At 34.9% G+C, this 25,532-nt stretch overlaps 1 protein-coding gene across 1 annotated transcript in view; it reads right to left on the reverse strand.

The window, feature by feature from the left end:
• Positions 1–18,948, reverse strand: part of LOC141338190 (NLR family CARD domain-containing protein 3-like) — a 34,720-nt gene extending 15,772 nt beyond the window's left edge. Inside the window, exons 1-8 of the mRNA XM_073843743.1 lie at positions 18,891–18,948; positions 18,125–18,367; positions 17,917–18,070; positions 13,274–13,381; positions 13,104–13,164; positions 12,771–12,975; positions 10,844–12,605; positions 6,059–6,145 (exon numbers count right to left, since the gene is read on the reverse strand). Of these exons, the coding sequence (XP_073699844.1) occupies positions 6,059–6,145; positions 10,844–12,605; positions 12,771–12,975; positions 13,104–13,164; positions 13,274–13,381; positions 17,917–18,070; positions 18,125–18,367; positions 18,891–18,948 (2,678 nt within the window). The remainder of the gene's footprint in view (positions 1–6,058; positions 6,146–10,843; positions 12,606–12,770; positions 12,976–13,103; positions 13,165–13,273; positions 13,382–17,916; positions 18,071–18,124; positions 18,368–18,890) is intronic.
• Positions 18,949–25,532: the final 6,584 nt, after the last annotated feature.

Here is a 25,532-nt window from a genome sequence, read left to right on the forward strand (position 1 = left end):
CGTGCGGCTGATGTCAAATATTCTCTACTGTTTCCTGCAACTCTAAGAGTTATGGTGGATGGAAAGCCCAAACTGTTTCGTTGCCCCGAGGATGCCGATCTTTTTTTCCGTGACTACTTATCCTCTACTCTGTGATTGTTGGACTATAAGTACGTTTTTTCTTTTTAAAGTGACTAAATTTGTTTCGGACTATTTATTCTTTATTTCGTGAGTGGAGGATTGTGAGTAGGTCTCTGAATTGCAGCTGTTTTTTTGTTTTTTTGTTTTTTTGATTCTGTGAATATTAATTTCCTTTGTGATTTGATTGTTCAATGACTTCCATATGGAAATGTGCTAAGACTATTCCTCTTTTCAAAAGTGGTGACCCATCTGATTTGAATAATCACCGTCCAATTTCTATTATTTGTACTGTAGCAAAGGTTTTTGAGAAATTAATTTTCAATCAAATATCTAATTATATTAATCAGTTTAATATTTTGTCCCCATTTCAGTCAGGTTTTAGACCTAATTTCTCTACCACTACAGCTCTAATGAAATTCACCAGTGATTTGTTTACTTCTTCTGATAAATGTCAAACTACCGGTGCTATCTTTATCGATCTTTCTAAAGCATTTGATATGGTGGATCATTATCTTCTGCTTGATAAGTTACATTCTATAGGTTTTGATCAAAACTCTCTTCTTTGGTTTTATTCTTATCTTCATAATAGACAACAATATGTTTCATTCCAAGGTTCAAACTCGGATTACTTGGTTGTTGACAAGGGTGTTCCCCAAGGATCAACCCTAGGTCCTTTGCTTTTTTGTTTATTTATTAACGACCTTCCCAAAATCTGCTTACATTCGTCTATTCAGCTTTATGCAGATGATACCGTTATTTATTTTTCTCATTCTGATACTTCATATATTCAGTCCTCTTTGCAGTTAGACTTTAACTCATTACAGAATTGGTTTTATAAAAATAAACTCATTCTTAACCAAAAGAAGTCCTGTAGTACGGTGTTTTCTAGAAGATGTCATCGTTCTCACTCTTTTGACTTAGATATTATTTTTAAAGATGGGTCACTCTTATGTAAAGTCGATCGATTCAAATATCTTGGTCTTTGGCTCGATCCTGAATTGTCTTTTAAGCATCACATTGACTATATTACTAAAAAATCATATGGGTGTCTCGGTTCTCTTTATCGCTCAATTAATTGCTTTTCATTTCAAGTCAGGAAAAGATTAATCTCCCAATTAATTCTTCCTATTATTGACTATGCAGACATTATTTATCAAAATACTTCTGATACCAATTTAAAACCTTTAAACATTATTCATAATTCTTTATGTAGGTTTGTTTTGAGATGTCCTTATAGAACTCATCATTGTATGTTGTATGAAGCTCTTGGTTGGCTTCAACCTAAATCCCGAAGGCAATATCATTGGCTTCAGTTTCTTTTCAAGTGTATTTATTTAAATTTTCCTTCTTATTTAAAACAGTTTTTAGTTTCATCTACATCTATTTATACACTTCGTCATATGCAGTATCCACATTTTTTTATTCCTACAATCCTTACTGAAGTTGGTCGAAGGTCTTTTCAATATAAAGCTCCATATGATTGGAACAATCTTCCTTCTTCCCTTAAATCAATTACATCTTTTCATCTTTTTAGGATTAATTTAATATCTCACTTGAAAACAACCTGTTTATGTTTTTAACTTTAGAGTGAGAATTGTCTATAGGCAATATATATATTTATGTATATGTTATTTCTATTTTTATTTTATTTTTTTTATTTTTTTATTTTTTTCAAAAATGTTTTTTTATTAATATTTCTGATAAACTACATATTTATATTTAGGTTTTCATTACTGTACTAAAATGTATATTATTTTGTATGTGCATGCTTTATTTATATTTTTTGACATAATTGTAGATTATGGGTGGGTGAATAGGGAAGTGAGCTGTGATTTTTTTTTTTTTTTTTTATTACTTGTGTTGTATTTCGTATTGTTCTATGTATGCGTTATAGGGTCCCCCTCGAAAATTAGATGGAGCATCTCAAGGGGCTTTCCCTCAATAAATAAATTCAAATTTGTGTTGTGATTTTTTAGTAGCTTGTTTCGTGATGTTCAAAGATCTGTATATCTGAATTTTTCTTTGTTATGATAATGTGCTTTAAAAAACAATGTTATAAAGACAATGACCTAGTGACCAACTAAAGCAAACACTATTCAAATTAAAGCTGCAAGCAGCGATGAACGGGCCCTCGCACACGGGCTCACCGCCGACCGGTGGCTTTAGGAACACAGCAAATGGTGGGTAGTATGCTTTTAATACAGTAAAAATAGGAGAAATATGTCAAAGTCACTTAAATGTGCCAAATTTCCTGCTGCCAGCTGGTGGCGCTATGCCTATAACTGATTATTGGCATGTAGATGTGTTCAGGCCACCACTTTCATCAAACATATGAAGTTTGGTGCAGATTGACCTTGGTATGTTTGAGTTAGTGAAAGATATGATATATCCTGCTGCCAACAGGTGGCGCTATGATAATATCTGAATATTGGCCTTTAGGTGTCTTCAGGCCAAGACTCTTACCAAACTTGTGAAGTTTGAGGCAGATCGGACATTTTATGCCTGAGTTATAACAACTTCTATGTCCATGGCGAAACATCAAACTTTGTCACGCCGCCACGGACACGCCCTTCAACGAAAACTCAAGATCTTTGCAATTTAACATCTCTAAGGCCTCTAGATCAGACTGACCAAATATAATGTTGATATCATTAAATCTCTAGGAGGAGTTTGATACAAGTCATTTCCTGTTGCCAACAGGTGGCGCTGTGATTATAATAGAATATTGGCCTTCAGATGTGTTCAGGCCAGGACTCTTATCGAATATGTGAAGTTTGAGGCAAATCGGACATTTTATGGCTGAGTTATAACAAGTTTTATATCCATGGCGAGACCTCGAAATTTGTCAGGCCGCCACGGACACGCCCTTTACCGAAAACTCAAGATCTTCACAATTTAACATCACTAAGGCCTTTATATTAGACTGACCTATTTTGGTGTTGATCTGTATAAATCTCTAGGAGGAGTTGGTTGTAGAGTACAGCATGACACTTCCTGTTGCCAGCAGGTGGCGCTATGACTATAACTGAATATGGATATGTAGATGTCATCAGGTCAGGAGTGTTATCACACATGTGAAGTTTGGGACAGATCGGACATTTTATGCCTAAGTTATAGCAACTTCCTTTTTCATGGCGAAACATCGAAATTTGCGAGGCCGCCACGGACACGCCCTTCGATGAAAACTCTAGATCTTCACAATTTAACGTCACAAAGGGCTTTAGATTAGACTCACCAAATTTGCTGTTGATCGGAGTAAATCTCTAGGAGGAGTTCGTTCAAGTACCACGCCTGAAAATGGCAAAAATGACACAAATTTTGCTAAGAAAATTAATAATAACCGACTTCCTGTTGGGTTTCGGATTTTGTCCCAGGAGGCTTTTTTGTAGGTATTGGTGAGCTACATGTGTGTACCGATTTTCATGCATGTACGTGAATCACAGCTGAAAGCGCACACCACGGAACGTGTAAAGGTGGCGCTATCGAGCCGTTTTGCCACACCCATCTCTGAAACCCATATCAGACGTCCATTTTCGCCAGGTTTGATGTGTGTGCAAAGTTTCATGAGTTTTCGGGTATGTTTAGGCCCTCAAAAATGCGATTCATTCCGGAGAAGAAGAATAATAATAATAATAATAAACGAAGCAGATCCAATAGGGTCCTCACACCATCGGTGCTCGGGCCCTAAAAATGGTAACCTTCAAATGAAATTCACTAAAACTATGAAAATAAACCTCTGTTAATTCTCAGTGTGAACTTCTGTGTGACAAATAAAGTCAAACTGGGGTGCGTTTCCCAAAAGCATCATTAGCCAACTATGGTCACAACTTCTGTTGAACTCTGTTGGTAACGACTGAACTTGTGACCAAAGTTGGTTTTGGGAAACGCAGCCCTGGTTAGTAATGTGTGAAGCTGGTAATGCTGTGTGTGGAGCTGTTTAATCCTCCTCTGCTTTTATTTCAGTTGATTTCATCTGAGGCTGTGACTGGAAGTCAGTTGTAGTAATTATAAATCATTTGTAATATTATTTCTTAAATGGGAATTCTTGCTTTGATTTAAACTATATCTTTTTGTTTAGATCAAAACTAGAATTTAAATTCATTGACTTTCTTCAACAAGAAAAATATACTTTCGTGCCAGGTTTCATAAAATAGATCGATGTTGACCTAACGTGCCACCTAGTGGACAAATATCTCAATTAGTTTGTCCCATTCTTTCTTGCAAAATCGAGCTATCATCTAGTGAAGCACCCCAGTTGGTCACTGAATCTAAGCAGTGTTTTAGATTAAATGTAACTGTATTTAAAACAATAAAAAACAATACCATGGATTTTATGACACAGCTACAATAATGGAGTCTGTTAGGATTTGGCAGTATTTATTCTAGAATCTATTCTTTCTTCTGTTAGTGAGAAATAATTATTAGCCCTGTATGGTTTAATGATTTCCCTTCACACATAGTGGTAAAAAAAAAATAGTATGCAGATTGTTACTTTTTTTATTATTATATCAGTAAGAAGAAGAAGAAAAACTTGTTTTTACTAAATTATTATAATCTAGAATTGTGTTTTCTCTTAAATAACTAAAAATAATTATCTATTATTTTAAATAGATAATTTATATATTTAAAGAAATCTTTTTTAAGGCATTGTTACTTTCCAGTGTGTCCTGTCATAGCTATGCAAAATTTTGATTTTGTAACAACAGTAAACTATTTTTTTGTTATAAGGTCTGGTTTTGTGATGGCTTCTTTAATTAAGCAATAAGGTACTTGAGGCCGTGCTGTATCGTGAATAAATCACGGCTGAAGGGCATTGTTAGGCACGACGCGAAGCGGAGTGCCTGCAACCCCTTCAGCCGTGATTTATTCATGATACAGCATGGCCTCAAGTACCTTATTGCTTTTATAAAACGGTTACCACACAATAAAAATATTAAAATCAAAAATATATATTAATTTATATATATTAAGTTGTACGTTTTCATAAAGTAAAATCATTAACTGCCTTCCGCTGTAAAAAGTAGTCCCTAACTGCTGCAGCTGTGTTTACGTTGCTAAGGGTGGTTGCTAAGGGGGTTCAATGATACACAAAACCGTTGAGTGAAGCGGTCATAGCAGTGCCGTATCATGAATACGACACAGCTGCTGACCAATCAGAATTGAGGAATGGAACTAACCGTTTTATAAAATAAATTAATATAATCTTAATTCAAGTGATGAAAGATTTTGAAATTCTAACAGTAAACTACTGTAAGGTCACACCTGCTTTATATAAATGCTTGAAATGATTTAGTTGAAAATATCCATTAGAAACTTAATCAAAAAAAAAAAAAAAGTAATCAAAGAGTAATCAGATGTAATCAGTTACTTTACTTTTCTAAAGTAATTGAAAAGGTACACTACTTATTACATTTTAAATAGGGTAATTTGTAATCTGTAATCTATTACATTTCCAAAGTAACCTCCCCAACACTGTGTAAAACATTACTTTAATTGAAGTATTTGTATCGGTATTGTCAAAAAGTCTTTTACCTCGAGTCTGACATAAAAAGCTGTTCTTTCCACCTCATATATTTCTATATTTTCCCTTTGGAAGTTGCATTCAATATTCATTTGTCTGATAACTCTGAGGAGACACGTGTCTTTGTCCCGATTGTACTCTAATACTGGTGTGCAATAATGAAAGAAGCACTTCTAGATTCTAGCAGTCACTGTAGCTGTGATATTAAAGACAAACACTAAAGGCTTCATCAAAATATTGCAATTAATAAGATGCCAATTTAATTTTTTGTATTTATTAATTATTTATACATTTATTTAAAGAGGGTTTGAACTGAGGGTGAAAGGGCAGCAAACAAAACCACTGCTACAGAAAACACATCTGAGTTTTTACTTTTTACTCCAAACCTTATAGTTACTGAGATGTGATGAGACTCACCGTAGTTTCTCCAGTTTACAGTGTGGATCCTCCAGTAGAGCAGAAATCAGAGCAACACCTTTCTGTGTAATAGGACAGCCGGAAAGACTGCAGAGAATAAACAGAACAACTAAAGATGAGTTATTAGTGCTGGACTCATGTGTCTAATGTAATTGCTGATAAACACAGATGTAATACATATCATAGATATCAATTATTAAACCAGGCACTGAGAGAGACTCAAGTCCCATTTTAATAGACTTCAGAGTCAAAATTAAATAAATTCACATTTGACTCAAAAAATAGGACCCAAATATTCCCATAAATATTCCCCAAAATGACTTGAGTCTTAAACCTGAACTATATTTTAATTTGTATTCAGCCCGTTTATTGTGCAGCAGTACATTTACATTTAGTCATTTAGCAGACGTTTTCATCCAAAGCGACTTACAAATGAGGAAATAAAGCAATCAGAATCAACAAAAGAGCAATGATATGCAAGTAATATTACAAATCTCACTAATTCCAAAACGTCAGTTTAGAACTAGTAACGAAGGAAAGTTGAGTTGCTTCATTAAAAGCCTATGATTACTGTATTAAAACCTCACTGTATCATGTTTGAGTATTATGAGAGAGAGAGATGGACTGAGCAAGTGATTAACGGACCTGCATCTGATTCATTATTCATATTCACGATCATATGACATTAGTTTAAAAGTTTACTGAAGAAAATATTAACATCCATTCTTCTGTTAAAGGTGATTTTGCTGCTCAGTCCATTTATTCGCTGTGGCAAACTGTTGTTGAAGCTAAACATAACTTCCGCTTAAATTTTCAGTTTAAAAGTCCCAAAGTCACTTTTAACTGTTCACTCATAAAACAGTCTCTTGTCGCCATCTAAAGGCGGAACAATGTAACTTTAACTAAAATCACCATCACGAACACAGGCTTCTTAATACTAAACAATTATCATTAAATACATTATTTAAAATATAGTTTACATTTTTATTTATTGAGTAATAATATTTAATAAACAACAACAACAAAAACAGCTATCAAAAAGTTGCTAGAAAAGAGTAAAGGCAGCTTTCTGATATACAGCATTGAATTGACATAAACATGCTACATAAACTATCTTCTTCTCTGGAACAAATAATAGATAAATGAGACCAAAGACTGCCCCTTAGATTTACTTACAACGAATTACATGTCATGTGTAACCCAGGGCTGCCAACTTTTGAGTTCAGCTTGGAGTGAGTATTCCCACAGTGTCTTTAGGGGGGTCCGGGAGCATGCTCCCCCGTAAGAAAATTTTGTACATTTTACAGTTAAATTCATCTATCTGGTGCACTTTGAGAGTTCACAATTCAGAGCTCCAATACTTTTGTTGTAATTTCTACACTTACAAGCAGGGCCTAAAACTTTTTGCCATATCTGCCATTTTATTCATGATACAAACAACATTTTTTGGTGATTTGAGAGAATTTACCAGCCATAAATATATATATTTTTTTCTGGCAATGAAACTGTTTTTGCAATTAAAAAATAATAATAAATTGAAAATTAGAACTAAACACTGCATTTTAAATCATGATACAAAAAAGGTGCTACACACATGTTCGCATGAGCAGTTTTTTTTAATTAAAATTTGGTCTGACTTCAGCATTGTGAAATTATTATTTTTTTTTTTTTATATATATTTATAAAAATGTCATACTGTGTTTTTATCATAAAATAACGTAAAATAACTGCTGCAGTGCTGCAAATTTATTTACTTTTCTTGTTGTGGTAAAAAGTTATGTGCAGTAAAAGAATTCCTAGATTTAGTCATTATAAATAATTGCAACTGCATTTAAAACAATATATATTTTGACACGAAAATTCAAATATTCTTCTGTAGTCTGCTGTTCTGAGGAATTATATTTTTCTCATATTCGAAAATTAATCCTTCATTCATGAGGGATTTATCACTCCTGAAATTCTGCTTCTTGTACCGGGTATACAGCTGTTAGCAGAACGAAAAACATAACTTTTATTCAAATACTAAACGGATTAAACGTAGCCTTGGTGTGCGCAATAGCCCTTCCTTGATAATCACTAAAACGTGTCGCTTCAGTTAATCGCAAAAGTCCTTTTATTATCAATGAACCACTTATTTACAGTGAGAGTCCACAAGTGCAATCTGGCATTTAGAGGTGAGCGAATTCAGAACACAATGGCCAATCACAGGCGTTCTAGATCAATATAAATGTCTGTGATTGGCTACATTGCTCAGCGCTACGAAAACACTGTCTTTTGGCGATGTCCAGAGCACAAACACAAATACGCACTGGAGCTTTTGCCAAATCTGTTTAGCCAATATCTTATTATTACAGTTTTAACTGAGGGTGCTTTTGACTGTGTGAGAAAATGGATGTGTGGCGTGAGAGTGTGTGAAAAGTGTCAATTGCGTGAGTCTCACACTGAATACGTGAGAGGTGGCAGCCCTGTGTAACCATAGACATAATATGAATTACATGTCATGTGTAACCACTACAGAGACATCGGTAAATTCCAGAAAATCTGGCCATGGTGAGAGCGCTCTCGAGGGGATTGATGAGTGCAGAACGCCCCCTGACGATATGGCTCTCACACGTCCGAAAACGATAAAGCACATTTTCAAATAGACGTTATCTTTATTAACAAACTGCATACCAAACAGTAACCATATTTTTCTGGAGAAAAAAAAAAAGTAAAATGTCACATGACTACATGCTTGCATCTATTGTCCCTTGAGTGGCATTGACTAAAAATCTTTCACTTTTTCCCCAGTTTCACCAAAAAACATTTTGTCTAATAACCAGAAGTGGAAAGTAACGAATTACATTTACTCGCGTTACTGTTATTGAGTAGGTTTTTTGTGTACTTCTACTTTTTAAAGTAACTTTAAAATTTTTTAATTTTTACTTAAGTACGTTTTCATTTAAATATTCTTATTAACTACATTTCAAATATCATCCGTTACTAAATAAAAATAAATAAATAAAAAAATAATACAAAAAAAAATTAATTAAAAAAAAATGTGTGTGGAGGGAAGGAGGGGATCGCGCACCGGAAACTACTGATTGCTTGGTGAGTGGGAGAACAAACACAGCGCTAACTCAAGAAAGATGGAGACGGACAGTTTTGCAGAGTTACATCTCTCGGCTGAATGTATGAAGCAAACCGTCGCGCTAATGTCAAGGTAACAAACTTGCGCGTGCCTAATGTATAACACTCGTGTATATCAGAGTCGTACATTCTGCGCTATTGATTCACAAACTATGCGCGTTCTCTGGGCTTTGATCCCTATCGTATTTTTGCCTCAAAACTTTTGCCTAGTTGTCCAAATTATTGTCCTGTGAGTGTTTTATAATGAATGCTCACCCATAGAAGAGGAGTGAGGCTCTGTGTTTATGAGCATCAGGCGCGCACTGACAGTTCAATGATTGTGTCTGTGTCGAACCTTCACATCGATGCGTTTCAACAGATTTAGAATGTATTTGCTGTAGTTTGAGTTCGTGTGTTAATTTTTTTAATGGAAACAGTAGATATTCAGTCAGTCAGGTTCAAAGGGATAGGTTTAGTGGTCTTTTGGCATCTCCCTGTCCTGTTTGGTAAGGCAGGTTCACTTATTTAAGAAAAAGTACTCTGAAGTTGTAAAGAATGTCTTCAGTAAGGAATTCAGGTGCTTTAAATCTGTATATATAATTTTAAAAAGTTAGAATTTAGCAGAGGTTTTCTTTAAAAGTTATAAGGTATATTTAAAGTTTTATTTTAAAGTTTGTTTGAATTTTAAGTTTTTTTTTTTATATAACATGCAGTAGAAGAATAGTAAGGCAAAACAAATTTTTTGGTTAATAAAAAAGACTTAAAAATAAACACTTTTCTCTTTACTGCGGAAGTAAATAAATAAATAAATAAGACAATAATAAATAAGAGGACATGTCTGGCATAGGGGGGCCTTGCAAAATTGAACGGAGAAGGAGGGGGGCCCCGCAGTAAAAAAAGGTTGGGAGCCCCTGCTCTACTGAATTCACAGTTTATGCAACATTCAGTGGTTGTGATGTTTAAAGTTTTATGGGATTATTTGCCAAAAAATTTCCCTAAATGTTTTATATGGTTATTTTTTTATTGTATCTTATTAATTTGTTTTTATTGCACTTTAATTTGTAAAGTTGTTTCCTCAAATAAAAACAACCAGGTTGAGAATATCCCCTTGTTTTTTTGTTTTGTTTGAATCCCCCACCCAGCAAAAAATAAATAAATAATAAAAATAATTTTTGGCCAGTACTTTTACTTGTACTTAAGTAAAATTTAATTGAAGTAACAATACTTTTACTTGAGTAGCATATTTTATTACTCTTTCCACCTCTGCTAATAACTTATGAATTATTAGATTGAATTTAAGTGTTTTTTTTTTTTTCAAGAAATCTGAATGTAACTTTTAAGTGATTGGTAATGATCCCAATTCCAATATTTATAATATCAGAGAGTCACAACCCTGTTCCTAAAGGCATATTGACTTTATTATATTATATTATTTTATTTATTTATTATTTATTTATTTATATTTATTTATTCTTGACTTTTTTTTTTTTGCACAGATTAGACAAATCTCTCTAATCAAACACTTGATTCAACTCATCAGGTCATTAGTAGAGCGCTTTATGATGATAGCTGAGTGTCAAATAAGAAAGACCTTAAAATATACAGTAACACAGAGAAACACAAACCTATACCGTATAAAACAATGTCAATAAAACAAAGACAATGTAAAATACTCACTCAGCCTTTCTAGATGCTTTGATCACTGGCAGCAGCCTCAGGAGACATTCTTCTGATCGATCATATTTACTCAGTTTAAACTCATCCAGCTCTTCTTCTGAGTTCAACAACACAAACACCAGAGCCGACCACTGAGCAGCAGACAGAGACACTCCAAGGAGACGAAGGTCACCTGTTCTGCTCAGGTATGTCTGGACTTCCTGCTCTAGTGAGCGATCATTCAGTTCATTCAGACAGTGGAACAGATTGATGGATTTCTCTGGAGAGGGATTCTCTCTGATCTTCTGTTTAATGTATTCAGCTGTTTCCTGATTGATATCAGAGCTGCTTACTGTCTTTCTCAGGAGGCCTTGTAAGAGAGTCTGATTAGACTCTAGTGAGAGACCTAGAAGGAACCGGAGGAAAAGGTCCCAGTGTCCGTTCTCACTCTGTAAGGCCTTGTCCACTTCTCTCTTCAGTAAACTGGTCATTGGTGACCTGAACTCATTCCTCAGTCCTGTGTTTTGTTCAGAAAAGGACAGCAGCTTGAATAAAGCAGCAAGAAACTCCTGAATACTCAGATGAACAAAGCTGTACACCTTCCCCAGCTGCAGTCCAAACTCCTCTCTGAAGATCTGGGTACAAACTCCTGAGTACACTGACACTTCTCTGACATCAATGCCGCTCTCTTTCAGGTCCTCCTCATAGAAGATCAGGTTCCCTTTTTCCAGCTGTTCAAAAGCCAGTTTTCCTAGAGACAGAATAGTCTTTCTAGCCTGATCAGGATTGATTTCATATTTCCCATCATACTTCTGTGTCTTCAGTTTGGTCTGAAAGATCAGGAAGTGTGTGAACATTTGTGTGAGAGTCTTGGGAATCTCTGCTCTCTCTGCTTTACCCATCATCCTCTCTAGAACAGCGGCTGAAATCCAGCAGAAGACTGGTATGTGACACATGATGAACAGACTTCTTGATGATCGGATGTGTGTGACGACTCTATCAGCCAGACTCTGATCATTTATTCTCTTCCTGTAATATTCCTCCTTCTGAGGGTCGTTGAATCCTCGTACCTCTGTGACCTGGTGGACACACTCAGGAGGGATCTGATTGGCTGCTGCTGGTCGAGAGGTGATCCAGAGGAGAGCAGAAGGAAGTAGATTCCCCTTGATGAGGTTGGTCAGCAGCACATCCACTGAGGCTGATTCTGTTACATCAGACAAGCTCAGATTGTTTTGGAAATCTAGACGTAGTCGACACTCATCCAGACCATCAAATATGAACATGACTTTGTAGTCTTCATAATCTGACGACTTAAATTCTTTGGTTTCTGTGTGAAGGTGGTTTAGAAGATCCACAAGACTGAGATTTTTCTGTATCAGATTCAGCTCCCTGAAAGGAAGTGGAAATATGAAATGAACATCCTGATTGTCTTTTCCTTCAGCCCAGTCCAGAATGAACTTCTGCACAGAGACTGTTTTTCCAATTCCAGCGACTCCTTTAGTCAGCACAGTCCTGATGGGTTTGTCTTGTCCAGGTGAGGGTTTAAAGATGTCATTGCAGTTGATTGGTGTTTCCTGTGTCTCTGGTCTCCTGGACACTGTCTCAATCTGTCTCACCTCATGTTCATTATTGACCTCTCCACTGCCTCCCTCTGTGATGTAGAGCTCTGTGTAGATCTCATTCAGACGTGTTGAGTCTCCATGATTGGACATTCCTTCACTGATTCTCTGATATTTGTCCTGGAGTCTGGATTTGAGTTTTTGTTGATACACAGGCATCAGTTCTGAGCAAAGGAAATAACTGTTGTTATCGGCAGAGCAATATTTTAGAAATGTATTTTTAGGTTTGATATGTTAGATGTGTCGTGACATTCAGGAACATTAGTGACTGAAGACAGAAGGTTGATCATAAAAATACAGGCTATAATCTGCTGATCCAGAGCTCTTACTGGTCTGTAGTGTGTTAGCGAGGTCTGTCTGCTTCATCTTCCTCAGGATGAGCAGTGTGATCTTCAGAAGCCCCTCTCTGACTCCGTTATGACCCTCATCATCATAATGGTCTCTTTCAGAGCATTCTGGGTAATCTGGACTCAGTAGTCTCTTAAAACTTTTTAACTCACTCTTCACCACAGAGACGATTCTGTGCTCAAGCTCCTGAAATCATAATAAATATTGAAACAATAAACATCTATTCAGTAACAGAGAAGGTGAACCAAAGGATCAATACACAAGATTTAGAGCATGAATTATTGTGTTGGGATGGACACACACACAAAACCAACCTTGAAAATGGAGTCTAAGTTCTTCTTTGCTGTTTGTGATTCTGGTCCTTTATGTTTTTGACTGTTGTTAAACAAATATTGAACATTTTTGTAAATATACTAATGTATTTAATGCACATCAGTAAATTAATGAATATCATTTATTTCTTATACTGTAAATTAAACAACACCTCAGATCAGCAGATGATTCTCCCAAACTGAAATCAATTGGATGACCCATTGACTGGTCACTCTTCATGGACACACAGCTGGGTTCAGGAGATTGATTCTGCCACAGACTGAAATATAACAGCAATACAAACTGTTTCTGAAAATCTCACACTGCTCTGACAGAAACACATTTACTGTTTCAAACTCCCATTAATGTTGATATTTCACTTGAGTAGTCTGTTGTGACGTGAGAGTTAAAAGATTAAAGTATTATTTTCATTTAAATAAAATGAATCTGCCCCATGTGCTTTTTTCATTCATGCATTATAGAAATGTTTGAAAGATCCATCAGTTGTTTTTTCCTCACAGACACATCGATGTGTTCAAGTAAATCTGACTCACCTCCTGAATCTGACTGTACATGAAAATGCTGTTGTAGTATACATTTATTGTTTCTGAGCATTAAAAATGCGAAACATTTGAAGTTCTCTCACCTCTTGACTGTCTTTATCTTTGTTTCATGTTCATCAGAGAGATTAATTCTGGAGGCCATGGTTTCATCTAAAAGCAGATCCAGATGTTGATCCACAGAGTGAGTTATGAATCATCTCAGAAATTAATTTCCTCAAATCCAGCTCTGTCTCAACAGTCAGTTCACAGTAATGACCTGCACTCATGAAAAACTATTTCATACTGACATTATCTACACAGAATCAAATTGATCATAAACAGCACAACAAATTCAGACAAGCACTGTGTTAAAATGAAAGTAAAGGTGCAATCTGACGATTTACAGAAGTTTTCTCTTCTAATGCTATTTAACTACTTTCAAAATATCTAAAACTGCTTAATGTTGTACTTTATGTTAATGTTTCACTTTAAACCAGTCTCAGGATTGATTTTGTCTATCAAAGATGATTGTGAAATTGTGTTACTCACTGTGTTTTTCTCTCTTAACGTAGTTTACTTCCTCATGTGACAAAACAGATCCTGCTGTAATAGTTTCACTTTCATGTGTCACCTGACAAGGAGGAGTTTGAGTCTCCTAATATTGAATCTTTATTCTTATTATTCCAAGTTAAAACACCTGAATATACTTTCCTCACAGCTGTACTTTGGGTGTTGTTAAACTGAACTGCAACACTGAAACCGCTAATAATTCTCAATAATAAGTTTTGTATGAAAGAAATAAAGTCAGACTGGTTTGTAATGAGTGAAGATGCTGAGATCTAGAGAGATCTGTTAGTGTTTAATGTTCTGTTGCTGATGTTTTATTCATTTATTTATACAGTAAATGTGTTTGATCACAATAATTCAGGAAACACTTGTAATAAGGAGAGTTTACGTAAATTTTATGTGTTTTTTTTGGAAGATATTGTTGCCAGTCATTTGACCATTTTATCATCTGACAGTTTTATTATTGTATTAATTACAGATTATTTTTTGTAATTTCACACACATTTGTGTCATTTAGTAAAACAGAAAAATGCAGTAAGTTTTATGTATAATAATGTGAATTACTGCAATTTGTCATTAATGCCAATCATTTTACAGACTTTTGAGTACAATTTAATTATTAGAGGCATTAGCAATAATCAAAAGATGAACATTTATTCATAAGCACTTAGAAAAATGTTTATTATTTAATTATTATTTTTTTCAGCTTATGAATAAATGTTAATTTATTGAACTTATAACAACAGCTCAAGTGGCGTAGAGCATGACGTGGTCTTTTTGACGTGATCGAGCTTGAATCCGACTTTGGCCAAACAATTTTTTCTCGTGTTTCAAATCCCATTACATCAGAAAAGCCTTTATTTTCAATAAAAAATAAGAGATAATTGAAAAATTGACAATAAATATTGGCTAGAGTTGGGGTAGGTGTAGGGAGAGATTTATTATCCCAATAAGGTGGCATCCGTTTAATAATTTGAATTAAATTACAAAATACATTATTCTTGCATACTGTTTTATAATGTACCACAATACTGAGGTGTTGATCATTTACAGCCTATTTGGGGTTCATTTTAAACAAGAAATATAGTAATTTTTAAGCAATGACTGAATTTAATAAAAAAGGTTGGGTTGAACATTAAACCTAGTCACAGGGTTTGTCCATATTTTATTCAGCATAGGGTTGTTTTTAACCCAGCATTTTATAGTCTTGGTTCGTCCTTTTGTTACAGAATGTAAAACTTACATTTTATTTGATTATTAAATTTATTAAGATTTGTACATATTTTTCATGACAAGTTCCAGTTCAAGAGAAATCCTTTCATCTTAGCTGCCAGCTGCCACTTTCAAATGATTATTAAACAGCAAGCAGCACAAACTCTGCAAAAACGCCAGTCCTTTCGGTGCACTCAGTGTCTGAATTCACTCACTTGCTTTCATTCTCTCCTTCAAGTGAACTGTATTAGTGGCCTAATGTAGGGAATAGTGAATGAGGGTATAGGGTTGATTTCAGATACAGTTTGATCAAGGTTGGAGCAAAACTCTGCAGGAATATGTAGGGGAGAGTGGGGACGGTTGCAACGAGGGGCATTTGCAACATGGTTAATCTCTTATGTGTTCAATCATTAAACAAAAAAATATGTGATTTTATTTGTGATGAAGAAAAAAAATGGGTTAACATCTTCAAAGTGTGGTGATTCAATTATTTTAAGTAAAGAGTTTTATACAGATGATTGAAATGTTATCAAAGAACATAAAATAACGAGCAGACAGCAGCTTACAAGCAGATAATAAAATAAGATCCTTTAAATCTATTCAATACATTAAAAAAATATAGGTGATTTCATTGTAAATACTGGAAAAAGATGTCTTCAGAAAAGATTCGATGGCATTCTGTTTTCATTTTCGCTCCATGTAATACCAATGAAGAAGTGTTCTTAATCACAATACTGCTTTCCCAGGAATTTGACAGAAACAGCTTTAATTCAGCACATAGAGTGGATTTACAGAGACTTATGTTTACATTCAGCTTGTGTGCAGATTTTGTCAGGCCAAAAAACTGACCGAATTTGCATGGTCTGCTGTAAACTTTGACCAGTTGATGAAAAACAAGCTTATGTGGATTCTAGATGTTTAAACAATTCAGATAAGTTTGTTATTTGAACATTTGCATTAGATATTTGAACATGCTATTAGATAAACTGTTGTCGTTAATGTTTCAATTAAAAATTCACTGGTACTGTTATTGTTTTAGTGATTATGGAAACAAAAAATCATTTTACTTGCTGTTTGTTGATTTTAAATGTAAGTGATTTATGTGTCAGTACTTTTCCAACATTTCCAGCACATTCTAACAATACCGTGATAATACTGATAACGTGATAAGAAATAGTGTTACATTCCCAAAACATAAACACATAAGACTTTTAATTAGTATCACTGTTGCTTATATTTAGAGAAATATTTGTTTTTCTTGTAATTCACTGTTCTTGCTATAGTTTTTCAAACAAAGAAATTGTTGTTTTTTAAACACAACTAACACCACCCAACTGTTTTTTTCTCTCTATACAGCAGTCGAACAATATCTAACGCTAGTCATGTGTCCAGAGCCCAACTAAAGCAAACACTGACAACTGTAATGGTAAACTAAACAATGATTTTCTCCTTCAGTGATTCTGTTTGGTAACATCAGGTGTCTTCAACAACTCTGTTTTGGGGCCTGAAAACACAAGCTTTTGAACATGATGCCTGTATCATCTCCATGTAAACAAAAAAATTATGTTTTTTCAGGGAGTTTCTTGATCACCAACTATTGGTCTGGCATGCATAACAGTATTCATTAGCATAGTTGTTTTCTTTTTTTTAAACCAGTATTTTTGTTACTTATAATTTTTGTGCAATTTTACTCATTTTGAATGGCGAATTTGTAAGCATCTCATTTGATTAGTCCTTATGTGTTGAATTTAATTAATAATATTGCTTGTAATTTGTTGACAATTTTATTGAGTAAATATAGTGTATCACTTTTTACATGATAGTAAAGCAGAACAAGAAATATGAAACAATATACGTAGACATAGACTTCCCTACATGTTTTTTCATTGAAGATCCTGTTTCACTCACTTACTACAGTACATGAAGTCAAAAGGGTTGCGATGCTGTGAGATGCCAAAGGAGTCACTCTCAAAAAGTGACTTTTACAGTAAGAAATCACTTTCAGTCTGAACTTGTGACTGAGATACTGAGACTCCAGGATGAAGCTGAAGTTTTCTCATCATCACAACAAATTAAGATCAGATTGCAGTTTCTTGCTCATCAACAGATGCAACTGTTAAATACACACAGAACAATCAAACAATTACTTGAACAGGTTTGTGCTTTCTTTATCTCTGTTTATTGGTTTTATAATCTTCCTACCATCATCTTTTAACTATAAGTAATCAAATTTGACTAGAAAAGACAAAACAAAGACGTTACGTGTTTTGTCAGTGAGGAAAGTTATGTATTTGTAGAGTAAAAGATAAAACAGGAGGTGCGAGACGGATTCAATTTAACTTATTTGTTTTACAGCAATTTTCAAAATACATGCTTCAAAGCAGCTTTAGTAAGCACCTTACAAACCCAAAGGATGACAAACTACACAGTATTAACAATAATGCTGACCAATCTGGTGTTTAATTGAACATAATGTAATAAATCAGACAAATACCTCTCATCCTGCAGCATTTGAAAATCAGCACGACTGTCACTAACAAATATGGAGAAAGTGCCAGAACTGAACTGAGTATGTGGAGAACTGAGATCTGAGACTCTGAATGAGACACTGAAGAAGAGACACACAATCACTTTATCAAGCACCATATCTGAACAAGAACATAAGAAGAAATAAATCAGCTCACAGTTTCATTGACTCTCACCTCTGACTGAGATCCAGCTCTTGGGTGACTCTCCTCTCTCTGTGTGTTTGCAGTAGTAGAAACCCTCATGTGACTTTGAGACAGTAGAGATGATCATCTCTGTAGTTTGACTCTGGATGAGTGATTCATCTTTATAGAAATCAGCTCTGAGGTTTGGTGGGGTTGTAAATTGATATAAACAGCGTAGAGTCAGAGTATCTCCTTCAGTCACAGGATGAACAGGACTCTCCAGAATCACACCAGCTACAGAAACAGAGCAAACATCAACTGACAAATAGTAGGAATACTGTAAGAATGTATCAACAAGAATAATAATACATATTCTCAGATTTGGATTTGTTGGATAGTCTTGTGGATTTGTTGTCATTTAGGAATAATATTGTGTGGGTGATTGAATTGAGATCACATTCTGCTTATATAAATCTGAAACACAAAATAAAGGCTTTGTGAAATGAATAAATACAGAAACTCACAGTGTACAGTCACATTCGCCTAAACGAGTCGTCAGCAATTCAAATCTTTTTCTGTAACGGCCACACGTCACGAACTACACATTTGCGTAATGTCCGACTGATGACTGCTTTTCCAATCTTGGGGAGTAACGGGGATCCCGGGCAAGATGGCGGATCGGGTGCACTGCACGTTGTGAGATCTGAAGGACTGTCCCAGATTTTCACATGTTACGCTATCCAATCGATATAATATGTTCATTTTTTTTGAAGTAGCATATATCAAGAAAATAATAACTAAATGAAAGAAGGTGCACCATGACTAGGAAGAAGAATCTTGCGTTGTCCCGCAGTAATGAGCCAGTTGACGGCCATGAGTATGATAAGGATAGAGGTTTCCACCGAGAATACTAAAAGAAAAGATCCTTTCTCGCTGGCAAAGAACGCACCAACAGTTAAAAGGAAGGACACTGGGTCAGAGGGTAAAGAAGGAACGAATGCAGTCTTAGAAGCAATAAAGCAGCTAATGGATAAGGTGGATACACTAGGTACTCGGCTACAACAAAATTACATCATGTTATCCAGCATAGCCAAGGCAGTCGAGTTTAACGCGGCCGAAATCAAGGACTGCAAAACTCAGTTACAGTCTACGGTCCAAGAAGTAGCGGCTTTAAAAAAAGATAACGCGGAATTGATGGAGCGTGTTTTGGAGATGGAGCGATACAAACGCCGGTGGAATCTGAGCATTCGTGGTCTAAAGGAAAAGGAAGGCGAAGACGTTCGTGAGGCAATTGTTCAGTTGCTTGTGAAAATCTCCCCATCATGGTCCTCGATCATTAACCACATCGTGGACTCGGTTCATCGAATTGGTAGACGTGAAGAAAACAAAACAAGGCATGTCATCATTCAGTTTACTCAGAGAATACACCGAGATGAACTGTGGAGAATGACCAAGGATCACGCGATCTGCAAAGAGCTCCGAATCAGCTTCATCGAAGACCTCTGCAAAGCCGATAGGGAGGCCCGAGCTCTACTGTGGCCCAGGATAAAAGAAGCTAGGGATGCGGGGAAGCGGGCATACTTCAGAGGAGGTGCTGGATATATAAACGGACAAAGAATCACTTAGGAGCACACAAGGTATATGAACAAAGGCAGTATTTAAAGACTGAAATGTCTTTTGACTTGTAGGTTTAGATTGGATGGTTTTGTTTGCATTGAATGCAGTCGGAAGGGACAGAGCCTGTTTTGGGCGTTATTTTCTCAATTTTTTTTCTTCAAAAGTATAACTTGTTGGACATAGTAATATTTTTGGCTGTTGCCAATTTTGTTTATGAATAATTTTGTTTTTTCCTGTATTTCACTTAATGCTAGGGGCTTAAGAGAGAACACTAAGAGAAAGAAAGTCATTATTTCTGTTTTGCAAGGGCGAAAAAGCACACTTTATTTTGTTGCAGGAAACTCACTCCAAACCAGAGGATGAAAAATTTTGGGTTAATCAGTGGGGAGACAAAATTCTTTTTGATCATGGGTCCACTAGATCAGCCGGTGTAGCTGTTTTGTTTTGTAACTCACCTGGTAAATTAGTGATTCAGTAATAATGGTCACTGGTTAATCTGTGTCTTGCATATGGATGACCAATATTTTATTATGGTCAATGTTTATGGTTTTAATAATGTAATTCAAAATAGACAGTTGATTTCAGATGTTTCCAATGTCATTGTAAATCTTAAACTCATTTATCCAACAGCTTGTATAATTATGGGTGGTGATTTTAACATGGTTAATGATGAGTGCCTTGATAGATATCCCTCCAGATGTAGCCAAAATTCTTCTTACAACCATGTTTTAACAGATTTTTGTCGTACTCACAATTTATTGGATCCTTGGCGATTTAAATATCCGAACACAGAACAATATTCCTGTTTTAAACCAAATAGTGTAGTAAAGTCAAGAATAGATTTTTGGTTAATTTCAGTTTCTATTTTGAATCTTGTTAGTGACTGTGGTATGTCAGCAGCCCCTCTCACTGACCATTCTGTTATTAAATTGATTTTTAAACCTCCTGGTGTTAGCCGACAAAATAAAGGGTATTGGAAATTCAATTCATGTTTATTAAAATGCCAGTCCTTTAATGAGGGTATTAGGGCCATGGTCTCTAATGTGATGTCTGATAATTCAATAATATCATACATCTCCAAATGGGAATTCCTTAAATTTAAAATGAGGGAATATTCAATTTGTTTTGGAAAAACACTGAATAGAAGTAATAGATTATCTGAAATTAATATTATTAAAGAAATAAATGTCTATTATAACAAAAAAATCACCTACATATAATGAAAAACAGAAATTACAAGGTCTTTTAAACAAACTTGATGTAATTTATCTTAATAAGGCAGAAAGGGCTTTCATCAGGTCTAGGGCTAAATGGATTGAGGAGGGGGAAAGGAGTACATCATATTTCTGTCGGTTAGAAAAAAGAAGACGAGAGGCTTTCAGTTAAATCCTTATTAATTCAGGGTCAGGTAATTACTGATCAAGCTTCAATTACTAAGGAAGTTGTTTCTTTTTATAATAACCTATATTCATCATCCTTTTCTATGGATGATACAACGTTCTTTTTTGATCATATTAAAAACTTTATTCCCCTTATAAATAATGATTTTGTAGCACTATGTGATGCAGATATAACCTCTGATGAATTGGATAAAGCAGTAGGCAGTTTATCTTTAGACAAATCTCCAGGATGTGACGGCCTTACTGCAAATTTTTATAAACACTTTTGGAGCATACTAAAAGAACCTTTTATGCTTATGTTTGGAGAAGCAACAGAAAAGATGTCATTTCCATCCACCATGAAACAAGGAATAATAACTTTAATTCCTAAGCCTGATAAGGACCCCAAAATATTGGATAACTTTAGACCAATTACATTATTAAACACAGATTATAAAATTATAGCCCTTGTATATGCAAATAGATTGAAAGTCGTTTTACACAAAATTATAAGCGAATCTCAATCTGGCTTTATGAAGGGAAGGTCTATACACAATAATATTCGTTTAGTATTTGATCTTCTGGATTACAGACATCTAATAGAAGATGATGGTTTTATTCTCTTCATTGACTTTTATAAGGCATTTGATTCAATTGAACATCCCTTTATTTTTGATTGTTTAAGATTGTTTGGTTTTGGAGATAAGTTTCGAAACATCATAAAGTCGTTCAGTTTCCTTATCAGGAGGTACTTCACACAGATTTCCCATTAATCGTGGTATAAAGCAGGGTTGTCCTATGTCCCCATTTCTTTTTATTATAAGCACAGAGATGCTTTCCATCTTTATTAAAAACTCAACTATAGCCCCATTAGAGGTACTTGGCCAGTCAGTAATCATTAGTCAATTTGCAGATGATACTGCTTTTTTTTTTTTGAAGCAATTATCAGAGGTTCCTAAAATACTACAATCTATTCACATTTATTCTAATGCCTCTGGTTTAAAAATTAATATGAACAAATGTGAATTAATGCCAATCCATCAATGTCTCTTAACTGATGCTTATAACATCCCTATAAAATCAACAGTTAAATATTGAGGAATGCTTATCTCAAAAGATTAATCTGAAAATGAACTTAGGAATGTGTGGAAAACAATAGATATATGTCAAATTAAACTCAACTCTTGGCTGTTGAGAGATATAAGTTTGTTAGGTAGAATATTTTTGACAAAGATGGAAAGTATTTCAAGATTAATATATCCTGCATACACAATTGCTATTTCAAATAGGGCTATCAAAAAAAAAAATCAGATTTACTTTGGTTACATCTGGAAAAAGAACCCATTACATGCAAAAAGTACATATGATAAAACAATATAAAGATGGAGGTTTACAAGCTATTGATTTTGATTCTATAAATGGGACCCTTAAAATTAATTATCTGAAATCTCTTTTAAATTAAAACAATTTTTGGTTTCATATTCCCAGAGAGTTATTCAAGAAATTAGGAGGAATAGAGTTTCTATTAAGATGTGATTTTACTGCTCAACGTCTCCCAGTTAAATTATCACAGTTTCACCAGCAAGTCTTGCTATATTGGAAGATTTTATACAACCATAATTTCACACCACACAATATACACCACTATGGAATAATAGATACATTACAGTTAAAAACAAATCACTGTATGATAAGGATTGGATGGAGAAAGGTATTTGGTCAGTGTCCCATTTAATGGAAAAGAGTGGTATTATATCATATGAGAGTTTCTGTATTAAATATTTAATTTGTAATCGGGCTAAATTTGAATCGGTTGTTAAAGCTATCCCTAATTCTATTATTAGTCTAATTAAAGAAACTCTCTTTTACTCTAATACCATGACCTTATGTTTACCTCCACTGGTAATTGAAGGCTGTGATTTCAGAGAAGATAAACTATCAAACAAAAATATTAGAAATATGTTTAATAATATTTCCTATCCTAACTTAGTTAACAGAAATTCAATTGATTATTATTTCCAAAAAGATACCATTCATTCTCTCAGAACTAAATACGTTAAATTTCCTTTATCACCCAAAATTAAAGAAATTCATTTTAAACATATTAAACGGAATATATCCATCCAGTGAGTACTTAAGACTTAGATTTGGATTTGATACTAACAAATGTATATTCTGTGATGATATTGAAACCACAGATCACTTGTTTTTTCATTGTATGTATGTGGATGCATTATGGCTGGATATCCATGACTGGCTTTACCCAAAGGTACGTAACCTTGATAGCTTCACCCTAAAGGACATTAGCTATGGACTTGTAATGAGTAAGAGTAAAGATGATCTTTTGGTAAATAACATCCTCATGTTGGGTAAATTCTATATACATAAGTCAAAATACTAGGAAGTAAAACCAACCTTTTGTGCATTTCATAATGAGTTTATTCTGTATACAAAAGCCCTAAAGGTAATGAAAGGTAAAAATGCAGTAAATTTGTTTTCAATTATTATAGAATATGATTTACAAGAAAAACGCTAGCCCCCCTGCACGTTTTTTTTTTAGGTTATTTTTATTTTTCTTTCTTTCTCTCTCCATTCTCTTTCTATTTTATTGTATGCACCTGTTCTGTATATTGTAATATAATGATGTTTTGATATTGCCAAGTTGTTTGTACATGAATGATTGTTCAATAAAAAAATAAAAAATAAAAAAAAAATCTTGGGGAGAGTAACGTTACAACGGGGGATTCACCAAACGCTTGGTTTTAAAAAAAATGGATCAGTGGACCCAGTTTATTTGGACCGGCTTGCTCCTCTGAACTTCTACCTGTAAGTATGATTAATAATTGATGATTGTATTTTCTAGCGATCGTTCAAAATACGTCTTTGTGTGCGTTATGGTGTGTAACAACAACCCCGCTCATGTCTTGGTAACCGGTTAACTTGCGTTTCTGTAGTTCTGTTGTTCAGCTGTGAGTTCAATGTAGTCTAAAAATGGTGACTGATGCAGCTTGACTGTCTGTCTGCCTTATTAGTTTAAGTAATGATAATGATAAACGATGGCTTAACGCAGTGTTATACATTATACAATGTTGAAGTTCACAACATGGAGGTGTGCCCATTTCGCTTACAAAAGCAAATTGCAAGCACTTTCCACATTTAACATGACACCCACTGAGAAACGTCCTGCTCCAGTCGTGCTCGCAAAACAGTTTCTTGTCGATGTGCCACTTCAACCGTTTCATCGTCAGACTCCGGCTTGAATTGATAAGGTAAAATCGAGGCTATCTTTTCTATGCATTAACAGGTCTCCACAGCTGTCATTCAGTTATGACAATGGGCGTTTCGTTTTGCGCTGTAGCGGTAGACCAATCCAAAAGGACTGCACCATCTGACCAATCACAGCGGTGAGGGCTCACGGAAAGGAGGGGTTTAGAGAGACTGATTCTTCGAACTGCTTCACACGAGTCGTTTACGAATCATTTAGAAACGGGGTAAAATTAAATCTATTTTTGGAGAAAACTAAAGTGTTTTTTGAACTTGCATACATGTAAACCTGTTTTAAGAGACTATTACAACAATATTAACTACCTTTAAAATAATAGGGGCACTTTAAAGGATCCACCTCGTTTGCTTTTGCTGAGGTGACTGAGATTGTTGTGCGGTTCACTGCTTTTTTTGGACTTCACTCTGATCCAGTATTTTCCCTATTCTCTCCCCCCTTTTTGACGTTGTTGTATTGAAATGGTCAACTCATTCCTAACTTTACAAAGGGATTGTGGTCCTCATCCCATTGTATAAAGCAGGGGTGGGGAACCTTGATCCATGAGGGCCGGTGTCCCTGCAGAGTTTAGCTCCAACCCTGAAGAAAAAGATACCAACCTGTATCCTGAAGACCTTGATTAGCTTGTTCAGGTGTGTTTGATTAGGGTTGGAGGTAAACTATGCAGGGACACCGGCCCTCAGGGATCAAGGTTCCCCACCCCTGGTATAAAGCTTCTGACCAGTTAGGTTCCTTGTTTCAGTGATACTTAGCGTTGACTTGTTCTTAGGTCTTGTTCTCTTCTTGATCTTAGATTTATTTATTTTTTCATTTTTCTTATGTCGTTGTCTATTATCTCTTTAAATTGTAGAGGGCTACGTAATATTCTTAAGCGTAAGGCGATTTTTTTTGTATCTTAAACGTTTCAATACTGACTTTTGCTTTCTACAAGAATCTCATTCAACTGTACAAGATGTAAACTTATGGAGGTCACAATGGGGATTAGAAATGTGGATGTCTCATGGAAATGAACATTCTGCAGGAGTTTGTATTTTAAAAAATTATTTCAGAGGAAAGACTTTGTTTATTGACTCTGATGCTAATGGGCACTTTATTTTACTTGCTTTATAATTTGCAAATTTGACTTATGTTATTGCCAATATTTACGGATATAACTCACGTAAAGATAATACGTTTTTTTTTA

Source organism: Garra rufa, chromosome 7 (assembly GCF_049309525.1).
Source record: "Garra rufa chromosome 7, GarRuf1.0, whole genome shotgun sequence".
NCBI lineage: Eukaryota > Metazoa > Chordata > Actinopteri > Cypriniformes > Cyprinidae > Garra > Garra rufa.